Source organism: Glycine soja, chromosome 11 (assembly GCF_004193775.1).
Source record: "Glycine soja cultivar W05 chromosome 11, ASM419377v2, whole genome shotgun sequence".
In the NCBI taxonomy this organism is placed as follows: domain Eukaryota; kingdom Viridiplantae; phylum Streptophyta; class Magnoliopsida; order Fabales; family Fabaceae; genus Glycine; species Glycine soja.
This window is the reverse complement of record NC_041012.1, coordinates 5,758,579-5,785,522: the sequence shown is the minus strand read 5'-3', so window position 1 is coordinate 5,785,522 and position 26,944 is coordinate 5,758,579. Positions and strand designations below refer to the sequence as shown.

The 26,944-nt window shown below is 31.8% G+C and overlaps 3 protein-coding genes across 6 annotated transcripts; 1 reads left to right on the top strand and 2 right to left on the bottom strand.

The window, feature by feature from the left end:
* Positions 1 to 915: 915 nt before the first annotated feature.
* On the bottom strand, positions 916 to 3,468 carry LOC114374292 (transcription initiation factor TFIID subunit 14b-like). The gene is made up of 6 exons (XM_028331920.1): positions 3,216 to 3,468; positions 2,962 to 3,050; positions 2,656 to 2,877; positions 2,019 to 2,206; positions 1,793 to 1,914; positions 916 to 1,261 (listed from the first exon to the last, which is right to left on the bottom strand). Exons 1-6 carry the CDS (start codon positions 3,336 to 3,338, stop codon positions 1,166 to 1,168), a joined length of 840 nt encoding a protein of 279 aa, XP_028187721.1. The 5' UTR covers positions 3,339 to 3,468; the 3' UTR covers positions 916 to 1,165.
* On the bottom strand, positions 3,452 to 12,860 carry LOC114374291. 4 transcript variants are annotated; one of them, XR_003658538.1, is made up of 4 exons: positions 11,237 to 12,561; positions 6,822 to 7,657; positions 4,962 to 5,421; positions 3,452 to 3,548 (listed from the first exon to the last, which is right to left on the bottom strand). XR_003658538.1 is itself a non-coding variant. In XM_028331917.1 (3 exons), the coding sequence occupies exons 1-3, from the start codon at positions 11,450 to 11,452 to the stop codon at positions 5,247 to 5,249; spliced, it is 1,227 nt and encodes a 408-aa protein (XP_028187718.1). In that variant the 5' UTR covers positions 11,453 to 12,561; the 3' UTR covers positions 4,900 to 5,246. The 4 variants fall into 4 exon arrangements, 3 of the variants coding, with proteins under 3 accessions (XP_028187718.1, XP_028187719.1, XP_028187720.1); XM_028331917.1 differs by lacking the exon at positions 3,452 to 3,548 and having other exon boundaries at positions 4,900 to 5,421; XM_028331918.1 differs by lacking the exons at positions 3,452 to 3,548; positions 11,237 to 12,561 and adding an exon at positions 12,746 to 12,860 and having other exon boundaries at positions 4,903 to 5,421.
* Positions 12,861 to 24,808: 11,948 nt separating this feature from the next.
* LOC114374361 (protein WUSCHEL-like) lies at positions 24,809 to 26,711 on the top strand. Its single transcript, XM_028332000.1, has 3 exons — positions 24,809 to 25,345; positions 25,456 to 25,553; positions 26,152 to 26,711. The coding sequence occupies exons 1-3, from the start codon at positions 24,925 to 24,927 to the stop codon at positions 26,500 to 26,502; spliced, it is 870 nt and encodes a 289-aa protein (XP_028187801.1). The 5' UTR covers positions 24,809 to 24,924; the 3' UTR covers positions 26,503 to 26,711.
* Positions 26,712 to 26,944: the final 233 nt, after the last annotated feature.

The window sequence follows — 26,944 nt, the reverse complement described above, 5'->3', positions numbered from 1 at the left end:
CTAAATAATTTTAAAGAGTATTGATGATAAACACATACTAATGAACACTGTAAGCGTCTACTCATATGAAAGTTTTATAAAATAGTAATAAATAGTTTTTTTTTTATGAACTTAAAGTAAGAATTTTGATTGCCTTATGCTTGAGCCAATCTTGGTGACCTTATACTAAAAAGTAATCATGTGTTGTGAATGTGGTGTTCTCAAACTTGCCTTGGCGTTGAGCTTATAAGGATGTTGTCCATGGGATCGATTATGTGGAAGTTTATCTCACAACAACAATTGTAGTTTTTCACTAAACCATGCAAAACAAAGACTGCTGGGAGGTTTATTTTTTCAAGTTTTATTCGGTCCTTATAATTGGACAAACATTACATTTTAGTTCTTATATTTAAAAATTGTTGTAAATCTTTTATTTCTTATACATTATATTTTTAATCTTTTTTTACCTTTGATGTCTTTGACCCTATAAATTAAGATATTAAAGACTAAAAGAAATAAAAATTATATGGATAAAAACTAGAAGGAATTAAAAATTGTCTGTATAGGAATCAACATATGTTAAAGTTTAAAGACTAAAAGATAAATTTATAATTAAATATTTTTTTTATTTACCTCTACTATTACGTATTGCAAGAGGAGTTGACATTTGACAAATGTCTCTTCCGGTCGTACAAGGAAGCTTCAACAATCAACATAGCTGTTGGCAATAGTATAAAGTAATGCTCCTTCTAGAAAACTTGTATTTATTGCATATTGATTTTTTGCTCATATAACTTCATATGAAAAGTTAGATGGACTCACTCATCAATATTGAGTCAATTTAAGCGTAAAATTCAATTAACTACACACTTGTTAATAATCATCGAAGTTCAGTTTTTAAATGATTAAACTGTTAAAGCAACAGGGATTTAGATAAGTTTAAGATAAAATATTATACTCCTCAAATTACAACTAATACACATCTATAACCAAATAAGATTTTAAGCATAAATGCCCAGAATCATGTCCATTCTTCAAACCTCTAATCTTTTGGCTACTACAGATAAAAATAAGCAACACAATCTACAAGGAAGCATATATACATAATTGTTCATCATGAATCTTCCAAGTTTGACTCAAAAGGGAAGCCCAAAAAATTTCATTTTAAAATAAAATAAAATAAAAATCATGTACATTCATAACCAGATGGCGGTTTAGACAGCTGAGGCAGTCCTTCCACCAAACTTAATTGTCTTCGCAGCTTAACAATATGAGCTTGCACCTAGGACATGGCAAACACAGTCAGCACAAAAATCCTCACTAACTCTACAAAGATTAAACAATTTAATAGCAAAACATTAGTAAAAAAAATTTTAAAAATGCTTTCAACCAGTAAGAAAGAGAGGCCCACATGTGTAACTGGAGTAGTTAACTTCGTGTTCACTACATATGCATCCAAAACAGTGCCAAACAAATAAAACATTTGGTGAGAAAACCATGAACTAATCCATTAGGTTTCACCATCCAATAAAAGCCTCCTAGACTAAATACAAGAAGAATGCAAACAAAAAAAAAAACTATCTCATTTGTGAGAAGATTATCTTCATTAGTTGCACATCAGGAATGGATCAGTGAATTGATTATATTTACTTTCAGATGGTAATCCCCATAGCTGCATAAAATAATATTACTTTAAGGAACAAAAGAAAGCGCCATAGCATAGCATCTGCACAATAACTAATGCAGAATAAAAGCCATTAATAAATCCCTAGTGACAAGGCATGATAGAATAATTGAATAAAGAAACCATAACCTGCTGGCGAGCTGCTGCAAGTTTTAAGAGCTCATCAGCCTCAGAGAAGTTCAAGAACCATTGGGTTAGAAGATGATCTTTGGTGTCACCTCTCTCCTTATCATTCACAGTATCGCTTGGTACTGCAGAAACCAAAACAAGGGAAAGCTTAAAGAAAAAATCTGAAGGGTAAGAAACTTAAATACTACTACTAGTAGGAATAGGAATAACATTGAAAGGAAAGTACCAGGACTTGGTAAATTCAAACCAGCAGGAAGCCTAGGCACATTAACAGCAGGATGATTCTGTACACGTGCAAGAAAAACCTCCGAGGGTTCAGGGAAAACAATCTCGTTATAAGATTCAACAACCACGGGTTTCTTCGTAGACTGGGGGCCAGATTCATCTTCTGGATATAATTTCAAATGGTGATACCTATAACCACAGAAACCATTAACATAAGTTATTAAAAAAATGCAATCTCACAAGTCCCAAATCCAAGTAACCAGCAAAGAGTAAACCATCAATTTCATGCTTGAGGTATTGCTCTCTCAGTCTCTCCTAAATAATCCCTAAAGTAAAACAAACCACTTAAGTAGTTCTAAAAGTATTAGAAATCAAGCTAAATATAACATTTTGAAAAGAAAAGAAAAACTTCAAATTAGTCCCTAAATCTTACTAAAATACATCAACTGAGGGACTCAAGTGATGAATATTCATTACTTTAAGGATTACTTAAAAATTAGTTTTATTACTTTAAGGATTACTTAGAGGAGAAAGTAGGGATTACTTAGAGGAGAAAGTAGTAATAGTTCAAGTTCGAAATTGATGATTTATTCAATCAGCAAAATATGAAGACTCCAAAACAAGCAACTGACACTCACAAGTCCAGCTGTTTTTCACAGACATCAGAGTGGAAATAGAGGGTGATGGCTATTTCAAATTCACCCCAACCGCATTCTGATAACTCAAAAGGGGGTGATTCAACAACTCTAGTGGGGTTATTAAAACTAGGATGCAACTGAAACACGACCCTTTTAACCACCACCCCAAGATCTTCATTCGACGCTCCACGTACATACACTGTCCACTTATGTGACTGAGACCTGGAAACATCGAAGGATTAGAAACTATAGCCAAATACAGTGACCCAACAAAGCAAAAGGGACACAAACAAAGACGCAACTTACTCACTGGCCTTCCTTCCAAGATAGAATGCAATGGTCCCATACACTATTGGGACACAGATTTCAACATCTTTGAGCCTCCTGTTCGCATTCTGAACCAAAAATAATAATTTTTTAGGGGGAAAACTCGGTACCCAAGAAGCAAAAACGTGGGAAATAGAAACCCAGGAAGGAAAAAATGATAAAAAAAAGCAAAGGAACAAGGAGGAAAAATTAGGGTTGAAAAAATTGGTGATGGAAGCCTAAAAAGGGGTTACCTTCTTGTCGGAATCCTCAGAGGGTATTGCGATTTTGAGGCGAGAAGGTTTAATGGCAGAGGCGCCATCATCGGACGATTGTTCTCCTTGTCTCTTGAGGGGTAACGGGTTAGAGTTAGACATTTGCCAATTGACTGTGTTGTTTTTTGTTTCCTAAACTCAATGTAACAGAAATCAGGAGAATGAGGTTTAGGGTTTTAGAGAGAAATTGCAGGCACTAGAGTAGTAATATAGTACCCAACCCAATTCATACAACGAGATAATTGCCTTTGCGTTGGCTTTTGTTGGTTTGGTTCCTCGGAAGTTGTTCGGTTTTCTCTGTAATCGTATTCCCTGCGTCAAAATCCAAATATTTTAACTTTATAAAAAAAATCCAAATCCAAAAATACTTAAAGTCAAGAGAAAAGAAAGTCAAAAATAAAGAATTTTTTTTCTTAAAATATTAACAAATTTTTATTCACAAATTTACATTTTATTAATAGTGAAAATATGTTAAACTATTAGTTAGATGTTCACTTGATAATTGTGAAATAAGTGTGACAATTGTGTAAGTGATTTTTGGTCAACAAAATTTGACTAAATGTGAGCGAGGTATGATGACAAAAGGATGGTGTCTATATGTAATCACTCCTTGACCATTCAAAACCAAATAGAGGAAGTGACAATTGGGATTCTCATGTGTGTCTTGAATGTTAATTCCTTAATTCTTAAATATTATTCGGCTTGACGAAATTGACAGTTATCTAACGTGACACTCGATTATGCACATGTGAAAGAAATGAACACGAAAATAAGATGTTGATAAGGTGCATGTGGTCGTTTGATGAACGATGATCCCTTGATCTTGAACTAAGTTATAATTATATAAGTTTTACAATTGAAATGTCGTGGTGGTCAAAATCTGATTTTGATCTCAAGAAGACTGGATATACAACATAACACATTTAAAACTTAGTCTATTTAGTAAAAAGATCAAATTCATATTTTTTAAAGAGTTTGTTTTAATTATTAGTTTAGATTGTGAGCTTTTAAAAAAACCTATTAAGCTTAATAGATAGATCTATTTTTTTATGAAAGCCAGATAAATCTATTTATAAATAACATTATTTTCATTTTCAATAAAAATATTAATACATAGTATAGAGTTTAATACTTTATGGTCTCTAAACTTTTTTCTTTTGCAAATTTTTACTTTTAATTTTTAAATAGATTTTTCTTTTAATTATTACTATAAGTAAAAACATTAACGATGCAATAATCACGTTAGCAACCAAGTGACTTATGATGTCATTAAGAAGTCTCGTGGAACAACTACATGTAGTTATATCTTTTATAAAGTGTGCTTTTAACTCTGCATTTGTTTTTGTTCATTAAAAAATGATCTTTCTAGTTCATGTCATTTGAAAATAAAAACTTGTTTTAATCCCTCTGTCCAAATGCTCTCCGTCCAAACACTTCTTAACAAAAAAAAATATGTATTGTTTTTTTTTTGGAAAAAGTGTTTCTTTGCTAAAAAAAAGTTTAAACAAATGGGATCAAAACGATTAATTTAACCAATTTTTTATTAATATATTGAGCACAAAAACAAAATAATGAATGCAGTAATAAATCATAAGCTAAACACTAATCAAATAACGTTTTAAAAAAAAATACTATAAACTTGTGAAATAAACACAAATACTTCTACTTAAGTTGAAATTTCAAATATATTTATCGAAAAAATTATAAGTTGATTGGATGACTCACCTATTGATTGATGGTAATTAACTGGTTACTATAATATTACTCAGTGATATCTGTGATGTGAGGTTCGTGATTTGGTCTCCAACATTTACAGCAAAGAGACACCCCATCCTCATTTTTTTTCTTCCCCATGAAAGAGCACTCCAAGTTTACATTCCAAGCACAAGTATTTTCTGCGTTCAATTTTAACAACAAATGGCACCAGAAAATAAAACTTAAGGCATTAACGATGTTTATGGATAAACCTTCTTTTTAGTGCCTCCAGTGGTCAGCATAAAACTTTGGCATTTACATGTTTGAAGCGTTCAAGGCCATTACCTTGCATTGTTCATTCAATGCAAGAAGTTGAGCCTCTTTCTTGTCAAGCAGTGCACTCAACCTAACATTCTCTTCCATAAGTTTCTGAACTTCAGCCTCTTTCTGCATTTTCTCACCCTCTAATTGAGTAGTCTTTGCAACTAGCCTGCTCCAAAGGAACATTAGTCAATTAGACAAGTACGATATCAGAGGTAGAAATGAACATTGAACATGAGAATTGAAATGAATGTTCACACCATGCAACCACCCCACCACAAGACCCAAGTTATCTTGTAATAATAACAGGCTTATGGACCTGAAACTTGTGCTTCAATTAACACTTTATGTGAAAACATGCGAGCAAATGTTTAAACCAATTGAGCTAGGTTCATGGGGAGTGGGGACACTCCAGTTGACATTTCACTATAATGAGTAGGCCATGCCAATCTATATTTTGAAAATCCATTTGAGCCTTTGTGGCTAGAACAAGCCGGCATTTGCCATGACAAGGAGAGATGCGCCCTAATGCACTTATCAATTTAAAGAGACTGGATTTTATTGAAGCATTATCTAGATAAAGGACCAATGTTATACAAATACTGTAATTTAAACACTATAATTTTATAAATCAGTAGCTAATGTAAGTTGAACAACAAATAATCAAATGAAGCTGTCATTGCACTCAGAAAAATTAAGGATCTACATTTTAAGTGTGCAATTGCTGAGAGTAGCAGGAAAAATGCACACATAAGCTAAGCAAAACCAAGTTGCCAACTTCCAAAAAAATGATATATTTATAATAAAACCAAGAAACTCTACAAGTTTGCAATTGCACTCTGAAAAATTAAGGATCTACATTTTAAGTTTGCAATTGCTGAGAGTAGCAGGAAAAATGCACACATAAGCTAAGCAAAACCAAGTTGCCGACTTCCTAAAAGGTGATATTTTTATAAATCAGTTGATAAAGGTGATGTTTTTAGAAAGAAACTTGAATAAGCGGTATAGACATGACTAAGTCAAGCAGAAGAGAAACAGGAAGACATCCTCCCGAATGAAACAATATTACAATAGCCAAGTTATGATGTGTCAGATTTGTTCAAATAAAAGCAGTTAACCAAATCACAGTGAAAATAATTATGACAAAAATATAGTTACCTCTTAATTGACCCTTAAATAATTTACAACATATCTCAACAAACCAAGTTTAATAGTATTTACTTCTTGCATCACTAAAGGTTCCCAAGATTCTTTCATTGTTATATGAACTTCTGCTTCTAAAACAAGAGTCCAAGAAAGACCCTCTGATCATGTGCATACAGAAAATCCTATCCACACCCACAAGAAGAAGAATGTTATTTTACAGAAGTAGAACACTTGATCCAATAAAAGTCAACGTGATGGCATGGCACCAAGTAAAAATAAAATAAATCATATATGGAGCATAAAAATGCAGCAGGAAGTGTACTGAAGCATTTAATTCAAGCAACTTGATGTAGGCCAAACATCAAATAATTATCAAGACATGTAATATAATAGCATATTACTTATAGCATGTAATATACTCACTTTTCAAACAGCCTCTCAATAGTTCGAAATTGCTTCTCTGAAGAAAGCAAGGTTTCTCTTACTGTTATTAGACCGCTAACATATGATTTCAGAGACTCAAATTCCTGCTTCACTCTAGAAAGTTCTTCCTCATTTTCAGCAGCCCGTTCTCTCTGTCTGGTTGTTTCTTCCACCAAGTCCTCAACTCTCTGCCGCATCTCAGTTAGGATACTATTTGTATTCAAAGCAAAATGCTCCATCTCCTGTAATTTCATAGACATGTTCTCTAACTGGGTAGACTTCCGCTTAATTTCTTCCTTACTTATACTTACTTTTTCCTTTTCTATTGCAGTTTCTGACTCAGCCAGTAAAACCCTTTTGACAAGGGCTTCCATCACATCTGTGACCATCTGTACAGACTTGAGCATTTCACCTATGTAAGCTGCATCTTGTTCATCTAAGGAACCATGCTGGTGGCTAATTCCATTCCAAGATTCTTCATCTGCGTCATCAAATGAAGAAAAATCAACATTGCTGGACCAACCTGATAATGGTATCCCATTTTTGTCAACAAAGCATACCCCCTCTAATTGTTTGATGCCACAAGATGTATGGGCTAGATGAGGAACAGCCATGAGCCTAGCTTTTGACTTCAGGTAAGTCAACAATGTAGAAGCAGTCTTGACTCTTCGCCAAAGAACCTCCAAATCCTTTTTTGCATTTCCATCTGAACCCTGATTGCAAGCCTTTAACTCTGTAAGTTCTTTTTGCAATGCATCCACTTGGGATTGGCTTCTTGCAATCTCTTGCTTCCATGTTTCATGCGATTGGCTCAGCTTTTCATCTTTTGCCATGCCCTGTCCAATGTTTCATAGAAATGAAGTACACAATATATATGAAGGGCATGCATTGTGATAAAAATAAGCTAATAATGCTAATATTTCATCATATAAGAATGCCTGGCAAAGCTCCATCAAAGAGTAGACTTGAAATTTGAATTTTCACCCCTCAGAATTTATTGCACACTATTAAATATATATATATAGGGTACAAGGAGTGGGAGATAGCTGTTTACAACCACACAACACAGCTGTCTCCTCAAGATAGCTTTATACACAATATTTTAACACTCCCCCTCAAGCTGAAGCATACAAATCATATGCACCAAGCTTGGAACATATAGACTGAATTCTAGCTCCTCTTAAGGACTTAGTTAGAATATCTGCCGACTGGTCATTGGAGTTAATAAACTCGGTGTTAATCTCCTTGGACAATAGTTTCTCACCAATGAAATAACAATCAATCTTTATGTGTTTAGTCCTCTTATGAAAGACTGGATTTGAGGCAATGTGAACAGTATAACTTCATTTGCTCAACTTCACAAAATCCCAATTCTTGGAGAAATTGTTTAATCCACATAAGTTCACATGTAGCCATAGCCATAGATCTATATTCAGCCTCCGCACTGGATCGAGCAACAACAACTTGTTTCTTGCTCTTCCAAGAAATAATATTCCCTCCAATAAAACACAATATCCTGAGGTAGATCTCTTGTCTATAGGACAGCCAGCCCAATCTGCATCACAATATCCTGAGACTTGAGTGTTTCCTTTGTCTTCATACAACAATCCTTGCCCTGGAGCCTTCTTTACACATATGAGAATACGCATGACAGCATTCCAATGATCAACATGAGGATTTTGCATAAATTGACCAACAACCCCAACAACAAAAGAAATATCAAGTCTTGTAATGGTAAGATAAATGAGTTTTCCTACAAGTCTCCTATATCTCTCAGAATCAGGGTAAATTTCACTTTGATTTGTCATGAGCTTCTGATTTGGATCCATAGGACTATCAACAGGTCTACAATTTTGCATGCCTGTTTCCTCCAATATATCAAGAGCATACTTTCTCTGTGAAATCACAACACCATCTTTTGATTGAGCCACCTCAATACCAAGAAAGTACTTCAAATAACCCAGGTCTTTGGTCTGAAAATGACTAAATAAGTGCTCTTTTAACTGAGAGATCTTAGTAGCATCATTTCCTGTAATCACTATATCATCAACATAGACCATTAAATAAACACACTTTTCAGGAGATGTATGACAATAAAAAACAGAATGATCTGCTTCACTTTGTTTTAACCCAAAAAGTTGCACAATATAACTAAATTTACCAAACCAAGCTCGAGGGGATTGCTTCAATCCATAAAGAGATCGGTGTAGCTTGCATACTAGACCATACTCCCCCTGAGCAACAAAGCCAGGAGGTTGCTCCATATAGATTTCCTCCTGAAGATCTCCATGAAGAAAGACATTTTTAATGTCAAGTTGATGGAGGGGCCAATGATGCATGGCAGTCATAGCAAGGAACAGTCGAACAGTGGTGATTTTAGCTACAGGAGAGAAAGTATCAGAATAATCAAGACCATAGATCTGAGTGTAGCCTTTAGCTACTAACCGAGCCTTCAACCGATCAACCTCACCATTGGGCCCAACTTTAACAGCATAGACCCATCTACAACCAACCGTTTTCTTGCCAGGAGGAAAAGGAACAAGTTCCCAAGTACCATTGCTTTCAAGAGCCTGCATTTCATCAATCAAGGCTTGTTGCCATCCAGGATGATCAAGTGCCTCATGGATATTGTTAGAAATAGTAAGAGAAGACAATGAGAAAACAAAAGAAAAATATGAAGGAGACAACCGATGATAACTCAAGAAATTATAAATAGGATGAGGATTACGAGTAGATCGAGTACCTTTCCTGAGTGCAATGGGCCAATCTGAATCAGAATTATGAGGAGAAGTGGAAGAGGAAGGATCCATGGTTTGAGGATCTGCTGGAGGAGGATCTGAATCACGAGAAGAAGACTCAGGCACTATGGAGCTAACTTGTTGTGTCCTGCGTTGATATGTAATGAGGGGTGAAGGAGCAACTTCAATAAAGTTTGGTGGATGAGAAGGTATTTCACTAACACTTTGGTTGGAGTTACTCATTGGACCAAAAGATGGGACAGGAAGGACTTGCTGAAGGGAAGAAGAATAGTCTATGGAGGACGAGAAGAAAGGTGTGTCCTAAACAAAAGTAACATCAGCAGACATATAATACCGTTTTGTAGTAGGAGAATAACACTTGTAACCCTTTTGAACACGAGAATATCCCAAAAAGACACATTTAATAGCCTTAGCAGAGAGTTTGTCTAGACCAGGAGAGAGATCACGGACAAAACAGGTACAACCAAATACTCTAGGAGAGACATGAAATAATGGGTCATGAGGGAAAATAATTGAGTGAGGAATCTAATTTTCAAGAGAAGAAGAAGGCATCCTATTTATTAAGAAACAAGCAATGAGAACTGCATCTCCCCAATGATGTACAGGAACATTTGAGTTGAACATTAGGGAGTGTGTAGTTTCAAGAAGATGGCGATTCTTCCTTTCTGCTATGACATTTTGTTGCGGTGTATGAGGACATGTGGACTGATGTAAAATACCTTTTGAGGATTAGAAGGAAGACAGATCATGAGAAAAATACTCTTTAGCATTATCACTTCTGAAAATCTTAATAGTTTTTCCAAATTGGTTCTGAATCTCATTAAAGAAAGACATAAATATAGACAAAAATTCATATATGTCTTTCATTAAATAAACCCAAATATATCTAGAAAATTCATCAATGAAGATATCTAAAACCAAAAGATGTGACACGACTTGATCCCTAAATATTAGAATGAATGGTAGAGAAAGCCGAATTACATCTTTTGTCTGATTGATGAAATGATGACCTAACATGTTTCCCTAATTGACAAGATTCACATTCTAAGACTAGGAAACATCATTTTCAATTTTGTTAAACTTGGGTGACCCAAACGATCATGCAAAAGCTTGCGCTTTGAAGTTGCAAAACAGGATACAGGAAGGCTAGACTCTAAGTAATAAAGTCCTCGTGATTCACATCCTTCTCTAATCAGACGACCCGTACCATGTTTCTAAATAACAAAAGAATTAGCAACAAAGGTTACTGAGCAATTTAACGAACGAGTCAATTGACTTAATGAGATTAAGTTGTAGGGACAATGCGGAATAAATAATACAGAGTTCAATTTTAATGAAGGAGATAAAGAAACTTGACCAATTCCTTGAGATGCAACTTTGGACCCATTGACTACAGTAACAAAGTGAGGAGTTTTTGCAAAAGAAATGGATGAAAAGGATGATTTGTTACCAGAGATATGATCAGAGGCACCTGAGTCAAGTATCCAAGGACTAGGACCTTCCATAGATTGAGAAATACATACTGTTGAAACACCCGGTACCGAAGAGGATTTAGCTTGGTTACTGGATTTTTCATATTTAAGCTTCAAATATTCTTGGTACTCCTCATAAAAAAACTTAAGACTCTGATTTTTCAGATTTAGATGCATGTGCTACCTTGTCGGGAAAGCCATGTATGGAGTAACAATTTTCTTGAATATGTCCTATCCTTTTGCAATAGGTGCATTGAGGACGTCCACTCCTTCCACAATGGTGGCCACGCGACTTGCAGGGGTGAGTCGCACTCCTCAAGGAGCACCCAACCCTGGATTCGCCGGAAAAAATGGTGGCCAAAGACGACGGCGGCGGACGGTGATCAGAACAGTTACCCATGAAATTTGAATTTTCAACCCACAGAATTTATTGCACACTATTAAATATATATAGGGTACAAGGAGTGGGAGACAACTGTTTACAATCACAGAACACAGCTGTCTCCTCAAGATAGCTTTATACACAATATTTTAACAAGTAGTTAGGAAGATATCAGGTTAGCTTTAAGTGGGCTTGAAACTAATTACATAACTAAAAGGATACAAGACAGTATATATTAAAACAAAATAAAATCAAAGTAAACAATAAAAGTAAATTCAGTTGTACTTTAAGCATATATATGTCAGCCAATGTCCTCATTTTAAAAACATGTACCATAAATACGCCCAATAATTTTTACATATTAAAAAATAATGTCTTGCGTAAAGCAACAATAAGTACATAATCTATATTCTTTGCTTCTTTGAAGCCTCAGAAAGTTTATAGCATCCATCTATATCAACTCAATAGAAGTACTAACAAATTGTAACACAAATACAAGGCAAAAATCTTGTTCGCCTAACATATAGAAAACCTCTTACAATCAGACTTCTACATCAAACGTTGCCTGGTTAGCACTTGAAAATGTCTTCAACTTACAGCACACAAAAAGAACTGACTCAACCCCAGATATAGCCAGAACACTTACGTTTGAAACTAGATCTCACGGGCAGAGGAAAGTTCAAGCAGGAAAAAACTTTAAGGCAAAAAAATTTAATAAGCAGATAAATAATATAAAAAAAAACCACTGTTTCTGACACAACAACGCAGCCAAGAAAAACACAATTAACCTTAATGCATCAAGATGTTAACTCTTGTTAAGCTATATGTCCACGAAAAACATGTGCAGTGCCATTTCTCTCCCCTCTTTTTACTTAAAATTAACTAAAGCTCGGATTTAAAACTATTCCCAGTTCAGCATAGTTTGGGAGCAATAAAAGCACCACCCACGATCAAAGCATCGCATCGAATTGTTAACTAAACAAAATGAGCTAAGAAAACAAAAACTCTGAACTATCTCATGGGCAGGAAGAGAATCATATTCTCAGTAAATAAATAAAAAAAAAGTCATTTTCCCCTCCTTTCTCTACTTGAATTGAAACTGATCTTGGAGTAGAAAGGAGAAAAATCAAAATTTTACCCCAACCCATAATCAAAGGGACACGCTTGAAACCGAATATCCACCAAAACTAGCTAAAAGATGAAATTGCATATCTTGAAGGATAACAAAAGTGAGAACAATAGTGGAATCTGCCAGAAGGGAATTGGAATAGAACAATATAATTAAACAAATGAGAAGGAAAGAGGAGGCACCTGCTTTGACAAGAAAAAGTGAGGATCGATTGAGTAGAATGAAGATAACGGGTCTGAGTCAGATCGTCTTCTGACTCTAATTCTTTCTTTTGTTTACATGAAAAAGAAAAGGGTAAATACTCAATTTTGGATTTTGAAGGGTAAAAAATACCATAAATATATAGTCGATCTCTTGATTAACAACTTCTTCATTCCTAATTGTATATGGTTTATCATATAATATATTTTTTTTTTACTTACAAGTAAGTCCTTGAAAGATGACATACAAAATTTAATTCATGTAAAAAAGTGCAATAAATATATTCGGATGTTATTATGATTGATTATTACAATTTTAAAAAATTTATAATGATTGTGACAAAATATTATCAATGGAAGTAAATTTTTATTATTTTACAAATTCTTCTTACTTTTCTTCAAATACAATAAATAAATAAATCATTTGGTTGTTAATTCTTAATAAATGTTATCAACACACAAAAAAAATTTACTATAAAATAAGAAAATTATTATTTCTTCTTAATCAAGTACTATTTATTTAATTATTTTTTTATAATTTTTTCATGATAAAATATGAATGTTTATTAGTATATGCAATGACATCAAATTATAAATTATAATAAAAGTTTTTTTATTTTTAAATTATTTTTTTTATATCATACACAATTATTTTTTATTGACTAATCATTTAAAAAAATCATTCCAAGGAGGTGAGTATTTTTTACAAATTAAAAGTGTCATTAATTTTTCCTAAAAATTATTCATGGATCTAATTTAACTATAATGTTTTACCATAAGTATTTTTTTTACTTGAACCTTTCATCAAAAAAGTTATTTACGAGTTTATAAAATTAATATTCTTTTTTTGTTTAAACTCAATTTAATTTACGAGTTTGTTAAAAAAAATTGTCGCAATATAATTTTTTAAAAATTATAATAATTAGTTACAATCTACTATTAACATTTGAATATATTTTTCGCACTTTTTATATTTTTTGGGACTAAATTTTGTATTTTCATCTTTCAAAAACGCAAATATATCTCTATGATGACAATTCGATATGACCACAGTGACAATTTCATCTCTCTGTACCACGTAAGTTATTTGATTAACGGTGACAGAAATTGACGGTTGAATATATTTGTCCTAATTTTTATACTTTTGTATACTAAATTTTATATTTTCATCTTTCAAGACATATTTATCAACGAATTACAAATTTATGGACAAAAGTGCTATTTACCAAAAGAAAAACAAAGACACAACCAAATTTTGCTGTCAACAACAATTTGCATCTTTAACTTTGACCGTGTTTTTTCTTACTCAAAACAAATGCAAAAATGTCTAATGTATATACTAAGTTATTTGATCATAAATTTTCATAAATGATAAATTTGTTAATTTTTTTAATAATTATCTTAAAAATTTATATTAAAAAAAATTTCTGATTTTTTTTATAATGATAATAATTTGTTTTACACTTAACGATATTTTTTCTTAAAAATTTTAATAAAGAAAATACCCGAGTAACATTTTAAATCATTTTTAATATTTTATTCATAATGTATTTTGCTTTTTTATGCTAATAATATTATCATATAATGTATTTTATTTTTATAAATATGAGCAATATAACAAGTTAAATAGAAGTTTTATATAAATATATAAAAAAATATTTTTTTATTTTTATAATTGTTTTACGTGCTAAATTATTTTACTGGGATGAAATAGTATTTTTCATAAAATAAATAGAAGTTAGTGAAGATTAGCATTGATAGTCAATTTTTTAAAATAATATTTATAGATATTTAGGTTTATTTAGTTATTAAAATTTAAAAGTAATTATTCGGAATATATTATCTAAGCAACTACTACTAAAAATTATTAAAAAAAATATTTTTTTCCTAAAAATCATTTACTAGCAAGTAGCAACTTTGAGGTAATTCAGAAGTTACCAATAGTTTTATTATTGGTAGATTACCGTAAAATAAGTGTTATTTTAATTATTTTTTAAAGATAAATACTAACCAGTATTCTTGAATATTAGTTAAAGAATTAAAAAATATATTTTAAGTGAAATGTGTAAAGTAATTTTTTCTTTTAGTTCTTTAGCAAATGTAAGAAAGGGACATGTTAGTGAAATCCTTTTTTTTAATGTACTTCTTTGAATTCCTAACTTTTGGAATGTGTAAAAATTGTCTATTTATCTCATAAATGTGAGAACTGTATAAAATTGAATATGTGTGAGTGTGAGAGATCCTTCCTTCTCACGGTTTTCTCCCTCCTTTCAGTTTCATCCTCATTCGAATTCATTAGTACGTAGCCTAACCTATCCTATCCTAATTCCTAGCTTCTTTGGTACAGCACAATAGAAACAACTGTCATATTCATATATCTACTGATGAAGTAAAGGCAATTGTAATAAGTATCAACACATGAACCTATTATTTGATTATTTTTTTTCTTCTATTTCTTAGTTTGGGTTGAACAATTTTTTACATGTAATTACCTGGCCGCTGTTATGTTGTGATGGTTCCTTTAGTTTGCCTTTCGTTACATTATCATTAATTTGTTGGGATGGTTCCTTTAGTTTGCCTTTCATTACATTATCATTAATTTGTTGTGTTGGAGCTATTTAATGCATAGAATTTTGTATCAACATCTCTCATTCCCCAAACCCTTATATATTAAACACCTAACGCCTATCACCCCACCCCTCTATTTTCCCTGTTAATCAAAGTCTGAGTGCATGGATGCTTTTTTGAAAAAACTGAGTCTAATCTCAGTTATATATATGTATGTTGCGGTTTGAGGCACTCCGACTGTGATTATAGGAAAAATCGTTGCATTATGGCATTTTGTGATTTGGAATTACTTTGTAACTGCAGTCGTAATATTGCAACTGTATTAAGTGATGCAGTCTATGAAGGAAAGTATATATTGTCGTTCTAAGATGAACCATTTTCGGGTACGAAACATGACAACTGCATAAGTTCCACCTTGAATATCTTACACTGCATAATTATCATGACTCACTTGTAATCTAAACTTTGCTCACACATATTTGTTGCGGTAAAAAAAAATAGTATTTGTCTATTTTTTTAAACAAAAAATATTTTATGGATAAAAAAGGAAAAAAGCCTATGACATGCTTAAATTGGTATCAAGATAAAAAAATTTCTTCTATAGAAAATGCTCATGCTTCTTTTATTGAAATAAATATAAATATTTTAGTTATATATTTTTTAAGAATTGACTTAGTGAAATTTCATATTTCATATATATAAAAAAGAAATAATCTATCCGATTCAAGATTTATCTTGAATAAAATGAGTCAGACCACATCATTATCAATCCATTTTTTTCTATTAATTTAAGGAAAAAAATTCAACAATCACTTAGTCAAAATCATGAAATTATTCATTTATTGAATGCTGATAACATGAAGTGTATAACTCCCTATAATAAGATTGGGTATACTTATAATCCGAGTCCCACACAAACAAACCTATGACTTCGACAAATGAAGACAATCCCCTGCTAAACACGTCATTACCTACCCATCACAAATTTTAGTATTTGTCTATTTGACAATGAAAAATCATTTCTTTATCAAAATGGTATAATAATAATATTTTTCCATAAAGATTAATTATCAATAACAAAATAAGTAGATATATCACAGTGGGAAAAAATTACATAGTGCAAAACATATTGAAAAAGAAATAAGTACAATGTGTTTATGCAAATTAGGATGAAAGTACTCAAATTGTAGGACTTTTTTTCTGGTCCATAGTTTTGAGAATATTGATGGCAAAAACAGAATTCGAACTTCGAAGATATGGACCTGGTCTACACAAATGGACCCCGAATGCAAACCTGCCCGGAGACTAACTGATTTGGGCTTGCATGTATATTGTTCAAAAATAGTGATTAAAGTACTGCTCATTTGCTCTCATATATTGGAGTATTTCATTCACTCCTTTTAACAAGGTGAACCCAAAGAAGAAGAAGGAAAAAAAATCCTATAGTATTAGTTTGATATTAACTAGTTAGTTACTCGTGCGACCACACAAATCATGTATATTTCTATGTATTTTTTTTAAATGACTAATATATATATATATATATATAGTAGTTTGTTTATAAATAATATTAGATATATAATTATTGTCGAAACAAAAGAGCAATACATGAATACTTGATGCCAATAACAGAACAATAAGAACGAGTGACCATTGTACAAAATGAGAAAAATATATTATGTTTAGTTTCCCATATCTTTGTATTATGTGTATAAGCGATTATAAATTATCGGTGTGCAACTTCAACCTTCTACGTGATGACTGAAATCACTCTTTTGAGATTTTGTAAGATTGCACAAACTATCTTTACTTTTTTATACATTTATAACAATCTCTCTTATGAGGAGATATAGTGCAGCATTTTTTAAGCATCTAAGAACTAGTGTAATGTATAAAAAAAATATCAGTGTAATAATATTTTTTAAACAATTAAAAGAGATTATTGTAACAGTGAAAATATGAGGATTTTATGTAATCTTGTAAAACCTCAAGCAGTGTTAGTATGATTTGCTCTTAGAATTATTCTTTGTCTCATGAAAGAAAAAAGAGAGTTGATTGACTTTGCAATTCGGAGGTCCATCGATCATTTTTGGATTTGATTCGTCGATCGTCGTGTTTTATCATATTTATGCAATGAAATATTTGCTACATCGGTTTGCTAGAGATCCGACGTAGGTTGAATTATATTATAATTTTAATTAGATTAAATTGAAAATATATATTTTTACATTCAGTAAACTATGTATCATTATATAATTAAAAATTATTTTACAAATCATATTTAAAATATTTTCTATAACTGTCGGTGTTAAAATTTTTATTGTTAACTAATAAGAAATAATTGTTTTGATATAATTATTAAGATAATTATTTTTATTATATAAATAAAAAATTTATCATGTTCGACCGTTTTTTTTAGGATAACAATGTAAAAATATTTTTACACTGTTACGACATAACTATTTATTCTAAAATTAAACTCTTCCATTATTTATATAACATTTTTATATTTTTTTATTTATTATATTATTCATATTATGACGTATTTTTTTCTTTCTTTTTTCTATAAAATATTATACAAATGTATCATTAAATTTAATGTTTTTCTAATAAGTTTGCTACATGTAAATTGCTGTTGGTACTGTGTGTGTTGCTTTCTCCCTTTTTATTATTTTGTTCGTGTGTGTTTTTTAGGTAACTTCGTTAAATGTCACTTTCAATAAATTGTTTCAAATAATTTTTAAATTATTTTTTTAATACTGACCAACTTATGATTTGTTGATTGATACCAAAATCCTATTACAAATAATTTTTCTGAATTAGATTATTAGTAAAATGGGATAATTAGAGACAATGCAATGATGCGTTGCGACCAACTGACCAAGTATGTCTCGGGTGCAACAATGGAAATTTCACCTCGATGAATGTCTGAAAATCTGATACACGACTAGACTTTTCAATGTTTTCATCAATCTGAAAAGGAATCTGCGGAGGATGTTATGGGAAAAAAAAAAAAAGATCAACTATTGATAAATAAATAAAAACTCTGGTACTGGTAGGAAGCCCACGCGCGTGGGTTCATCATTCATGTAGGGTTGTTGTGTTTGGTTGAATTCTAGATCCGATACAAATTGTGTTTGGAAGCCCAATGTAAATAATGTTGTTGGTTTAAGTTAGGGCAGTTACTTCCTGCACCTCCAATTTTGTTTTTTTGCACCTTTTTAAGCTTCTGGAACACTTAATTCAAAATGTAAAATTATATTCTGGAAAGATATTTTCAGAATGTACAAATTTATATTCTTCCGGATTAGGTGCATGAACAATTAGAGAGATGCAAGAGGTAATTTCCTAAGATTAGCCCAAATATAAAATTTCATTATTTGTAGAAAAATGAAATGTGAGAATAAATTGAGAAGACTAAAAATAAAAAATAATAGAAGGGTGAACAAGATTGGGTGTTTACGGGTATATATATATATATATATATATATATTTTTACATAATCAATTAATCGAAATTCAATTTTGGGATTTTTTTTTAAGGTTTTTGTTTTAAAAGTCAAAACAAATTTATCATAGTGTTATATGATTAGATAAGTTACACTGCATATCAATTAACTTCATATATTAGTTATATAATATATCAAAATAATTTAATGATGTGATAACATTATATGCAAGTATGGTGAAAATAAAATACACGTCTTACAATTTTTAGAGAGGAAAGAAATAGGATAAAAAGAAGAAGTATTAGATCAGAAAAATTCATCAATTTATTTAGTTGTTTAGATTGAAGACCAACAAAAGAAGTAAAAAAAAAAAGTAGAGTTATAATTAAAGTTTCTTTTAGCTTACCGGGTAGAAAAACAAGAAAAATAATTTTCAACTTAAACTTTTCTTTATCCGATTTTATGTTGTTTGAATAAATTTCTCAATAAATACTTATGAAAAACAGAAAAATATAATAAATTAAAAATCTCTAAATTAAAACTAATCTATGCATAAATTGAAATTAGCTTTTATAGATTGAAATTAGCTTTTAAAGAAATCGAATGTGAGGACTCTTATAGATTAATTTATACATAAGATAATTTTAATTTTAAAAAAAAGTTCGTACACATTTTACTTTCTTTACTTCTTTTATAAGTATTTATTGAAAATTTTATATTATATTAAATTAGAAAATTTGTATTGTAAGGCTAAGTTGATTTGAACCCATTTTTCCCCCTTAAAACTTTTACAGGATCTCCTACCAATGAGATTTTGACATTGTTAGTGAGATTCAAATTCACATAGTGAATATAGTTACAACCCCTTATCAAATTAAGTAGCTAAATTGAGCTATTTTGGTGTTTGAAAATTTAATTCTCAATCCTTAATTATGAAATGAAGCATCTAAATTTGAGCTGGTTTGGTGTATAAAAATTTGTGCGGAAACCAATATATTTCTGTTCACCTAAAATTGTAGTTATTGCAAGAAAAAAAAGAAGTCCTTGTATACTTAAAAGGCTAATTAAGTGAAAAATAATAAAGAAAAACTAATTAAACACCTTTTTTTTCTACCAAATATATATCTTCTAGCTTATAATTAATGGGAGATTAATTTCTTTGATAGTCAAAAATTAATTTTTTTTGGGATGTAATAAAGATTGTTAAAGTGAGTTTTGTATCACAACAAGAAAATCTTCTATGTACATACGGTCAAAAATTAATTTTTTAAGGTATTTAAAGAATCCAATCATCTATTGATCATGTTATAGCTCACTTTAAATTAAACATTCTAAAATAAGCCTCGAAATAAAATTGGAGTCCAAAAAAACCTAGAATATCACTTCAAAGTAAAATTGCATGTAAGTTATAGTTGTAGTTGCCAATATAGCATTCATTCATTCATGTTTCCCCTTAAAAATGCTACTTAAAAAAAATCAGCTGCTTTGTAGATGATCTATATTAATTCGAGTTATTGCTGGGGTGGTCCCTCCTCCACTCTCACCCCAAATATTCCTGTTGTTATTTGGTTATCAGCCAAAGCTTAATTGATTCAAAATATAGGTCCAGTTAAAAATCACATCACACAAAAACTAGCATATTAAACTCCTGAAAGTGACTATTTCCTTCAAAACCTTCAGAGCCTTATTAGCAAAATATACATTACGTTGGGATATCTACAAAATCAGCTCTATACATAATATTAATTAAAAACCTCACATCCCATAATTAAATCTAATTAAATGAAAATGATCGTACAGAATATGAACAAAACCAAAATGAGAAGCCAAAAAGCTTGCATTGTATGAATAGTTATGACTAGGATTTTACTCTATATGGTTGCAAAGTCACATCTATAACAAGGAAAGAAGAAAAGTTAAAGGAAAACGAGACCAGTAGAAGTAGAAGCCTAAAGAGAGAGAGATATGGAATGATCTTTGTGATGTATCTTTGGAGATACGGGTAGAAAATTAGTGCAAGAAAGATGATTACCCGTAAGACTAGGGAGTGTACCACTGCGGCTGTGTGAGGTCTCTTTAGCCAGGTCACATTCCTTTATGAGGTAAGCAGCTCAGGATTTTGGATGAGAGAGAGAGAGTGATGAAGGACTTGGCTTTGAAAATCAAGTGTATAAACGTAAATCAAACAGAAGATTGTGACCATTTGGCACAAGTGTATTTTTAAATTCATTAAGGGAATAGAATACCCTCTATGTGTGTGAGAGAGATGGGAAAAGGGTAGCTAGAGAGAGAGGGGAGGCTCCAAGCAATGCCACATATTGCCATGTAAATGCATGATAAGGAAAGGCAAATCTCATGATGGCGGTGTCAAAATCAAGCAAATTATGCAATCTGAAAAAGTTGAAACGTAGAGACATGTACGCCAAGGATTGAATAACGTTCAAATCAATATATTGTTTTTCCAATGTTTTTGTTTTGTATCAACCATCAAATGAACGAGACTGTTACAACAGAATGAATTCAGAAAGGAAAGATTGAATAGTTCCATCCACACTAGTTTCCCTGATTGGTTCGTTTTTATGTAAAACTTGTACAATGCTGTAGAGTTATATATGCACGAGAGGTAAGAGAAAAAAGACAAAAAAACATTTCCAAGTTCTTTTGTTTTACATGCTCACATATTGTTTTCTTAAACATCTAACAATTTTCCAATTAACCACACCACCGATGGATAGAAGTAATTTGGAGCTGTATATTCTATATTATAATACCCAGAGAAACATATTATCTACACCCCTACACATGACATATCCCAAACTTCAATTAAGCCATGTAATATTGTGTACGAGTGTAATATACAATGAAACTCCAGAAGTTACGTATACTTCTGAGAATTTTATAAATTTGATTAGCGGACTCAATTTGTAAATTTGTAACAGTCTGTTTTATGTGAAAATAATTGTTAGGAAGTCTCACATCGCCTGCCTCAGTCTTTGGGGTGTAGCTTATATATCTGTTGGACAATTTTATTTAATGTTAATTAATTTTAAGATGAAATCTAACATTGTATCAAAGCTTATAACCCGTCTTAGCCTATATCATAATCATATGTGTATATGTATGTTGAAATCATCTTCAACATGGTTTTTTCACTTTCTAAAATAAGATAGTAGAAACATGTGTATATGTATGTTTGGATTGAAAGTAAAAATATTATAAATGCTTTTCAATTTGAAACAAAAACATATATTTTGATCTTTTTGATAAAATTATTTTTGTCTTAAAAAGTATTTTTTCATAAAATCAAATATGCACCAGGCCAAGTTACCGATTGTTTTGGAATGAAAATTAGTTACATTCAACGTAACCGACATCCAAATACACTTTAATTAAATTAATGTTACTAGGTTACCCAGTTAAAGTTGGCAGATTAATTTCATGGGTTTGGATCAATAAATAAAATGTTGGACATGAATTGAGTTATGGATAGTTTATTGACTGCAGAGTGGTACAAGAATGCAACAGTTGGGCGGGCACATCTTTTCAGTACTCTCACTCACTTTCAAGGGTTGCTTACAGGCAAAATAGCATAAAACGCTGAAAGCTGAACCGCAGGTTAATTAAGCTGCAGTGGCAAAAAATGATGGAGCTTTCGAGTTCTGATCTCACCCAAGATAAACACAGAAAAAAAACTCCAGAAACCGTGAAATCCCTTGCATTTAATATTCGGGGTGCATGCTCCGCTGCATTATTAAGGACCTGTACCCATCACAAATTCATCCACTTTCCTTTACATTTATAACCTATCAATGTAGTATATATTTTTACTTTCTCTCAAAATATTTGTAGGTATTTTAAAAATGAAAATTTTAATTTTATGAAATTCACATGTATATTTCCCAACTAAACCATCTTTATTTATTACAGCAATAATTAGCTAACTAGTAAAAAAATTATTATATTTTTAGTTGAAATAGATTATTAGAAAAAATAATTAATATTTTTTGATAATTTTAAACGATAATAAGCAGTATGAGATAAAAAAAAATTCTGAAAATACTACTACAAAACGAGACGATGGAATGAAGTACCATCCATGATATGGAGTAAAATTTAAATTATTCGATTGATTTATTGAAAACAACATGCAAAAACTGCCCAAACTGGTTGTTTGCATCAAGTTTTATCAATCCCAAAGTTGACGTATATATATAAATCCACATACAAGTTTTTTTTTTTCTTAGTAGTATGTGTGAACAATTTGTTTTATTTTGAGATGAGCTAGTGCCTATTGTGGGCGTACCCATAGAGTCGAAAAAACAAGACAAGATAAATGAAAGGGTTAACTTGTCTGACAACTATAATTTCTAACTAAACCGCTTCAATAGGCTCACTATATAGAGTTTTTAAGATTTTCTTCGTTTTAGCCTATCTTATTGGTCTGTTTATTTACTTTTCTCCAGATAAAGTGCAGTCACTTTATACCAATAAGTAGAAAAGTGTAGCATATATGATATATACCAGAGAGAATCGTAACGTTACTGTGTGATATTCTCATTTTATTTGTAATTTAAAGTAATACATGCATTGCATTTTTTTTTAAAAACAATTAATTATTCTAATTTTATGATTAAAATATTTTTGTTTATTGAGGCAGCTGTAACTATGCATCATATCTATAGGTTGAAATATCAATATTCTAAAGTGACAAATAAATTAAAAGAGAAAAATATTTCAAAGTGACAATAAAATGAGGGAGAAGAAAGTATTGAACTATTGATACAGGAAGAGAGGAGAAGAAATGAACGTTATTGTTTCTGGTTGAGTTGAGGATAAATAACTTGAAAGGTACGTATAACCAAAACAGAGATTGAGAAGAAGCATTTACATTATTTTTCTGTTTTTGGTCATTGGTCCAGTGTTCATAATGAAGGCCTGTGAAGAAACAAGCATACATAATAGAGCTTTTAAGATCCCCTCTTCTCTCAAGGCTTTATATTGAAAATCTTTGTCACATAGGGTGTAGTATTCTTCATTGCTCAAGCATCATCACTAGTCCTCGCCACTGCCTCACAAGTACAATTTGAAAAGCTCTACTTCCTGAAATACCTATAGAATATGCGGACCAATGCAGACCACAAAAATAAATAGCCCTAATAGAAAGGAAAATTCGATCTAAATGCATGTACATCTATCTCATCTTTTAAGTGTATGTACGGAAAGAAGAGATATATATAAAAAATAAAGAAAAATAAGTAAAAATTAATAGATATAATAAAATACTAATTGATGAAAAATAAAAATAAAAATACATAAAGAGAATTCAAGTAAAGGTGAGATGAAAAAGAAATGGATAATGTATCAGCATTATAACTCTATATGTTTCATGCATTGGTTGGGACCCATGAGATGCACAGTAAGTTCACAAACACATTTTTACCCTTCAATTCATCAGTTAAGTACAGAATATATCTTGGCAGCTTGTTGATTCGACTTAATAACTATAGAGTATGAATTTATTTTTAAAAAAAATATGTATATGTGTGTGTAGGGGCCATGTCTGATATCTGCATCAAAAGAAGAACCTATTGAACTCCCAAATCACAACCCGCATCATTCCATTGCCATTCATTCATTCATTCATTCAGAACATCTACTCTTTTTTTTTCTTTCCTTCCTTCCATCCAATATATCATTTCATGCCTCATTTTTCTACCTTTTCTCACTGTCTCGGTGTGCAAATACTTTTATTTCACACATACCTGGTCATGCCTTTTCGTCCAAGTAATTCCTGATAGTACTCACTTTCTAAGCTCTCTTTTGTCCCTTCCCTTTTTATGAACACCACTCTGTCACCCTCAGTCCTTCTCTCTCAGACATTTTTTATGACTTTTCTCTCTTTATCACTCCATGTACTATATGTCCCTGTGCCTCATCTATTATCTATCATCATCACCTATTATAAGTTTATAACCCCCCTCACCCCTCCCTCTCCCCTTCATAATTCATGCAGTAGTAGTACTCTCTCTTCTCACCTACCCTCTTATATTCAAATTCTCTTTCTTGGTCCAACCAACAAACACTACATACTACTACTCTTTTTGTTTTGTTTGGTTTGGTTGTTTTTGTTTGTTTTGAGTAGTGGATGATGGAACCTCAACAACAACAAGGGAGCCAACAACAACAACAAAACGAGGATGCAGGTGGCAGTGGAAAAGGGGGGTTTCTGAGCAGGCAAAGTAGTACACGGTGGACTCCCACAAACGACCAGATACGAATACTGAAGGACCTTTACTACAACAATGGAATTAGATCCCCGAGTGCAGAGCAGATTCAGAGGATCTCTGCTAGGCTGAGGCAGTACGGTAAGATTGAAGGCAAGAATGTCTTTTATTGGTTCCAGAACCACAAAGCTCGAGAAAGGCAGAAGAAAAGGTTCACTTTTGATCATAATAACAATAACGTCCCCATGCAACAAAGACCACCAACTCATCCTAATCCTTCTGCTTCTGCTTGGAAACCTGATCCCATTCACACCAAGTATTCTAACATCTCTTCTACTGCAGGTAGGTTAACCAAACCAACCATATACTAATTTCTCTCTCAAATTACTTCACTAACTAGTTGATTAAATTTATGTCTTACTCTTATATTGTGGCCATGTTTGTGTATGTAGGGATCTCTTCGGCATCTTCTTCTTCTGTTGAGATGGTTACTGTGGGACATATGGGGAATTATGGGTATGGTTCTGCGCCCATGGAGAAAAGTTTTAGGGTGAGTTAAGATGACTCCTAATTTGGTTTTTATGGATATGAGACACTTATATATAGTTTTTAAACAGCCTAGCTCCCCACTCTAATATGAATTCCTATATATATATATATATATATATATATATATATATATATATATTTATTTTTTTCCTTTCTCTTTTATCATTGTTCAGTGTCCATATATATGCAACTTTGTGATGCATTGAAATGGAAAGCAATATCCATGATCCATCACATGTGTAGTGCGCAAGTAATTAGTGATAGTCTACTATACATACCCACGATATCTTATTTAACAACAAAACGGAGCGACAATCAGTCTTTTACACTATTCAATCCTTGAAACTTCCATAAATGGAAGAACCCCATTGGCCTCTTGGCTCTCTTCTATAATGACAAAGCAATGTATAATTAAGGAAAACATTTCAATGAGTAAAACTTATATATTTCTCTTGAGAGAGAAGGAGTATAAGTAGTATTCAAAGTTCAAACAAGGAGTTCACTAGCTTATAACTAGATTTAGAAATGATCATTTCAATGAAGTGTTTGATTAATTCTTAATGATCAATTTGTTTTGAACTTTCTTAATTTCTTATCAGGACTGCTCAATATCAGCTGGGGGTAGCAGTGGCCATGTTGGAATAAACCACAACTTGGGGTGGGTCGGTGTGGACCCATATTCCTCAACCTATGCCAACTTCTTTGACAAAATAAGGCCAACTGATCAGGAAGAAGAAGCAGAGAATTTTGGTGCTACTAAGATTGAAACCCTCCCTTTATTCCCTATGCACGGTGAGGACATCCATGGCTATTGCAACCTCAAGTCTAATTCCTATAACTATGATGGAAATGGCTGGTATCATACTGAAGAAGGGTTCAAGAATGCTTCCCGTGCTTCCTTGGAGCTCAGTCTCAATTCCTACACTCGCAGGTCTCCAGATTATGATTAAGTACCTCATCCATATATATATATACTCAACTTATTAATTATAAGATGATAATGATAGCCTTGCATAATTTGGTTATCATTCTATGATTATTAATTGTAGTTTATGTATTAGACTCTCTGTGTGTTTAGTCAGTTATGGTTATATAATCAGTGTGGGCAAATGTAATGGTCTCTAAGTGTGTACTCAGTTTAAGAGCCTTTCCCTACCTGACACATGTCATGCGAGGGGAACTTAATGGACTGACACTGACTAATTAATCATAGTTATGTTATTTTTGTCCATCTCTCTCAAACATTATTTCATTACTTTGCTAATTGAAATGATTGGTTTCGGAAAAATAATAATATGATGGTAGTTAAGTTTATTGACTTATTCCAAACTGACCATAAACAAAAACAAATAACAGTACTTTATCATATGCAACCGACCCTCTCAATATTGT

Excerpts from the sequence above, each read along its gene's own strand:
- LOC114374292 (XM_028331920.1), bottom strand. The coding sequence starts at position 3,338 with ATGTCTAACTCTAACCCGTTACCCCTCAAGAGACAAGGAGAACAATCG. Across the intron at positions 2,878-2,961 it reads CTTGGAAGGAAGGCCAGTGA|GTCTCAGTCACATAAGTGGA; the intron begins GTAAGTTGCGTC and ends CGATGTTTCCAG. Across the intron at positions 1,262-1,792 it reads TTGCAGCAGCTCGCCAGCAG|GTGCAAGCTCATATTGTTAA; the intron begins GTTATGGTTTCT and ends GCCATGTCCTAG.
- LOC114374291 (XM_028331917.1), bottom strand. The coding sequence starts at position 11,452 with ATGGGTAACTGTTCTGATCACCGTCCGCCGCCGTCGTCTTTGGCCACC. Across the intron at positions 7,658-11,236 it reads TACATGGCTTTCCCGACAAG|GGCATGGCAAAAGATGAAAA; the intron begins GTAGCACATGCA and ends AACATTGGACAG. Across the intron at positions 5,422-6,821 it reads ATTGAGAGGCTGTTTGAAAA|GCTAGTTGCAAAGACTACTC; the intron begins GTGAGTATATTA and ends CCTTTGGAGCAG.
- LOC114374361 (XM_028332000.1), top strand. The coding sequence starts at position 24,925 with ATGATGGAACCTCAACAACAACAAGGGAGCCAACAACAACAACAAAAC. Across the intron at positions 25,346-25,455 it reads TAACATCTCTTCTACTGCAG|GGATCTCTTCGGCATCTTCT; the intron begins GTAGGTTAACCA and ends TTGTGTATGTAG. Across the intron at positions 25,554-26,151 it reads CCATGGAGAAAAGTTTTAGG|GACTGCTCAATATCAGCTGG; the intron begins GTGAGTTAAGAT and ends ATTTCTTATCAG.